Source organism: Rhinopithecus bieti, unplaced genomic scaffold, assembly GCF_001698545.2.
Source record: "Rhinopithecus bieti isolate Rb0 unplaced genomic scaffold, ASM169854v2 scaffold_9667, whole genome shotgun sequence".
NCBI classification, from domain to species: Eukaryota; Metazoa; Chordata; class Mammalia; order Primates; family Cercopithecidae; genus Rhinopithecus; species Rhinopithecus bieti.
In genome coordinates this window covers 832,451-835,857 of record NW_016806207.1, presented here as the reverse complement: position 1 = coordinate 835,857, position 3,407 = coordinate 832,451, and the positions used below count along the sequence as shown (strand labels likewise).

General features: G+C 45.3%; 1 protein-coding gene across 7 annotated transcripts in view; it reads left to right on the top strand.

Moving 5' to 3' along the window:
• CCDC90B (coiled-coil domain containing 90B) overlaps nt 1–3,407 on the top strand; it is a 57,481-nt gene that overhangs the window by 17,208 nt on the left and 36,866 nt on the right. For 6 of the 7 annotated variants that reach the window (XM_017875222.1, XM_017875225.1, XM_017875224.1 and 3 more), the window contains one exon: nt 2,070–2,184. In XM_017875222.1, the coding sequence (XP_017730711.1) occupies nt 2,070–2,184 (115 nt within the window). Of the gene's footprint in view, nt 1–2,069; nt 2,447–3,407 lie in introns of those variants that run through there. The other variant, XM_017875221.1, reaches the window with a different exon arrangement.

The window sequence follows — 3,407 nt, the reverse complement described above, 5'->3', positions numbered from 1 at the left end:
AATCTGTAAAGGATTTTATTTCTCCTTCACTTATGAAACTTAGTTTGGCTGGATATGAAATTCTGGGTTGAAAATTCTTTTCTTTAAGAATGTTGAATATTGGCCCCCACTCTCTTCTGGCTTGTAGAGTTTCTGCCAAGAGATCCACTGTTAGTCTGATGGGCTTCCCTTTGTGGGTAACTCAATCTTCCTTTCTGGTTGTCCTTAACACACTTTTCCTTCATTTCAAACTTTGTGAATCTGACAATTACGTGTCTTGGGATTGCTCTTCTCAAGGAGTATCTTTGTGATGTTCTCTGTATTTCCTGAATTTGAATGTTGGCCTCCCTTGCTAGGTTGAGGAAGTTCTCCTGGATAATATCCTGAAGTGTTTTCCAACTTGGTTCCATTCTTCCCATCCCTTTCAGGTACACCAATCAAACGTATATTTGGTCTTTTCACAGACTTTCATATTTCTTGGAGGCTTTGTTCATTTCTTTTTACTCCTTTTTCTCTCACCTTGTGTTCTCACTTTATTTCATTCATTTGATCTTCAATCACTGATACCCTTTCTTCCACTTGATCAAATTGGCTGTTGAAGCTTGGGCATGCATCACGAAGTTCTGGTGCCATGGTTTTCAGCTCCATCAGATCATTTAAGGTCTTCTCTATGCTGTTTATTTTAATTAGCCATTCATAATCTTTTTTCAAGGTTTTTAGCTTCCTTGCGATGAGTTTGAACGTCTTCCTTTAGCTTGGAGAATTTTGTTATTACCGACCTGAAGCCTGCTTCTGTCAACTCGTCAAAGTCATTCTCCATCCAGCTTTGTTCCATTGCTGGTGAGGAACTGCTATCCTTTGGAGGAGAAGAGGCACTCTGATTTTTACAATTTTCAGCTTTTCTGCTCTGGTTTCTCCCCATCTTTGTTGTTTTATCTATCTCTGGTCTTTGACGTTGGTGACCTATAGACGAGGTTTTGGTGTGGATGACCTTTTTGTTGATGCTGATGCTATTCCTTTTTGTTTGTTAGTTTTCCTTCTAACAGTCAGGTCCCTCAGCTGCAGGTCTGTTGGATTTTGCTGGAGGTCCACTCCAGACCCTATTTACCTGGGTATCACCAGCAGCGGCTGCAGAACGGCAAATATTGCTGCCTGATCCTTCCTCTGGAAGCTTCTTCCCAGAGGGGCAGCCACCTATATGAGGTGTCTTTCAACCCCTACAAAAAGATGTCTCCCAGTTAGGCTACACGGGGGTCAGGGACCCACTTGAAGAGGCAGTCTGTGCGTTCTCAGAGCTCAAACGCGGTGCTGGGAGAGCCACTGCTTTCTTCAGAGCTGTCAGAGACATTTAAGTCTGCGGAAGTTGTCTACTGCCTTTTGTTCAGCTATGCCCTGCCCACAGAGGTGGAGTCTAGAGACAGTAGGCCTTGTTGAGCTGTGGTGGGCTCCGCCCAGTTCAAGCTCCCCAGCTGCTTTACCTACTCAAGCCTCAGCAATGGCGGACACCCCTCCCCCAGCCAGGCTGCCGCCTCACAAGTTCCATCTCAGACTACTGCGCTAGCAGTGAGCAAGGCTCCATGGGAGTGGGACCTGCTGAGCAAGGCACAGGAGAGAATCTCCTTGTCTGCTGGTTGCTAAGACCTTGGGAAAAGCACAGTATTTGGGCGGGAGTGTCCCGTTTTTCCAGGTAGTCTGTCATGGCTTCCCTTGGCTAGGAAAGGGAAATCCCCTGACCCTTTGCGCTTCCTGGGTAAGGCAATGCCCCGCCCTCCTTCAGTTCACCCTCTGTGGGCTGTACCCACTGTCCAACCAGTCCCAATGAGATGAACCAGGTACCTCAGTTGGAAATGCAGAAATCACCCATCATCATCTGCGTCAATCACGCTGAGAGCTGCAGACCAGAGCTGTTCCTTTTTGGCCATCTTGGAATGCTTAAAATTTTTTTATACCACTACGCTTTTACTGTTTCCCCAACTAAGACTTTTGTATCACAATTAGCCCATAAGTGAGGGTTTCTAATGTAAATGCTTTTGTCCATTTAATACACAGGAACAAAATTAAGTTCTCTTATTTATTCTCGTTTACTACAGGACACTCAAACCAAAAGTATTATTTCAGAGACCAGTAATAAAATTGACGCTGAAATTGCTTCCTTGAAAACACTGATGGAGTCTAACAAACTTGAGACAATTCGTTATCTTGCAGGTAAGACTGTCAGAGAAAGAAATTGCTGCCATCTCATTTTCCTGTTAGTTCCTACCTACCAAGGTAACTGAGCAGGCACAGGAGAAAAAGGAGGAGCTATTTATTGCTTGGTCCCCTGCAGTGCTTAAAGAAGGTCCTAGTCTCAGGATATATTTTTTGGATTATTGGGTTTTTTTTTAAATACTTCTAATTTTTATTATAGCAGATTCCAAATTAGACACAGCCAAATAGGGTGTAGTATGGGACATTTTTTTTTTTTTTTTTTTTTTTTTTTTTTTTTTGAGACGGAGTCTCGCTCTGTTGCCCAGGCTGGAGTGCAGTGGCCGGATCTCAGCTCACTGCAAGCTCCGCCTCCCGGGTTTACGCCATTCTCCTGCCTCAGCCTCCTGAGTAGCTGGGACTACAGGCGCCCACCACCTCGCCCGGCTAGTTTTTTGTATTTTTTAGTAGAGATGGGGTTTCACCGTATTAGCCAGGATGGTCTCGATCTCCTGACCTCGTGATCCGCCCGTCTCGGCCTCCCAAAGTGCTGGGATTACAGGCTTGAGCCACCGCGCCCGGCCTCATTTTTATTTTTATGTTGAGACAGGGTGGTGCTCTATTGCCCAGGCTCAAGTGCAGTGGGGACCATCATGGCTCACTGCAGCCTCAACCTCCTAGGGCTCAGTTGATCCTCCTACCTCAGCCACCCTGGTAGATGGGACTACGGGTGCATGCCACCATGCCTGGGTAATTTTTCTATTTTTTGTAGAGATGGGGATCTCCCTGGGTTGCCCAGGCTGGTTTAGAAACCCTGGGCTCAAATCACCTACCCACCTTGGCTTCTTAAAGTGCTAGGATTACAGGTGTGAGACACCGTGACTGGCCGAAAATTGTTTTTATTTATTTTTAGTTTTCGAGATGGAGTCTCACTCTGTTGCCCAGGCTGGGGTTGAAAATTGTTTTTAAAAGAGAAAAATATTGGCTATAGTTTGATCACCTTTAATGCCTCAGCTGTTAGGCTATCTTGTTCTTTTCTGGTACTTGTCAGTTTGTACACATCCTTTTAGCATGCAGTCATTGGTCACAAATGGTAGATAGTCATGTGTTTCTGTGTTCCCCTACACCATTGCTGATCCCACTAACTCATGGCTACTGGGATGCTGCCTCAGAGTCATTTTCCTTCCTTCCTTCCTTCCTTCCTTCCTTCCTTCCTTCCTTCCTTCCTTCCTTCCTTCCTTCCT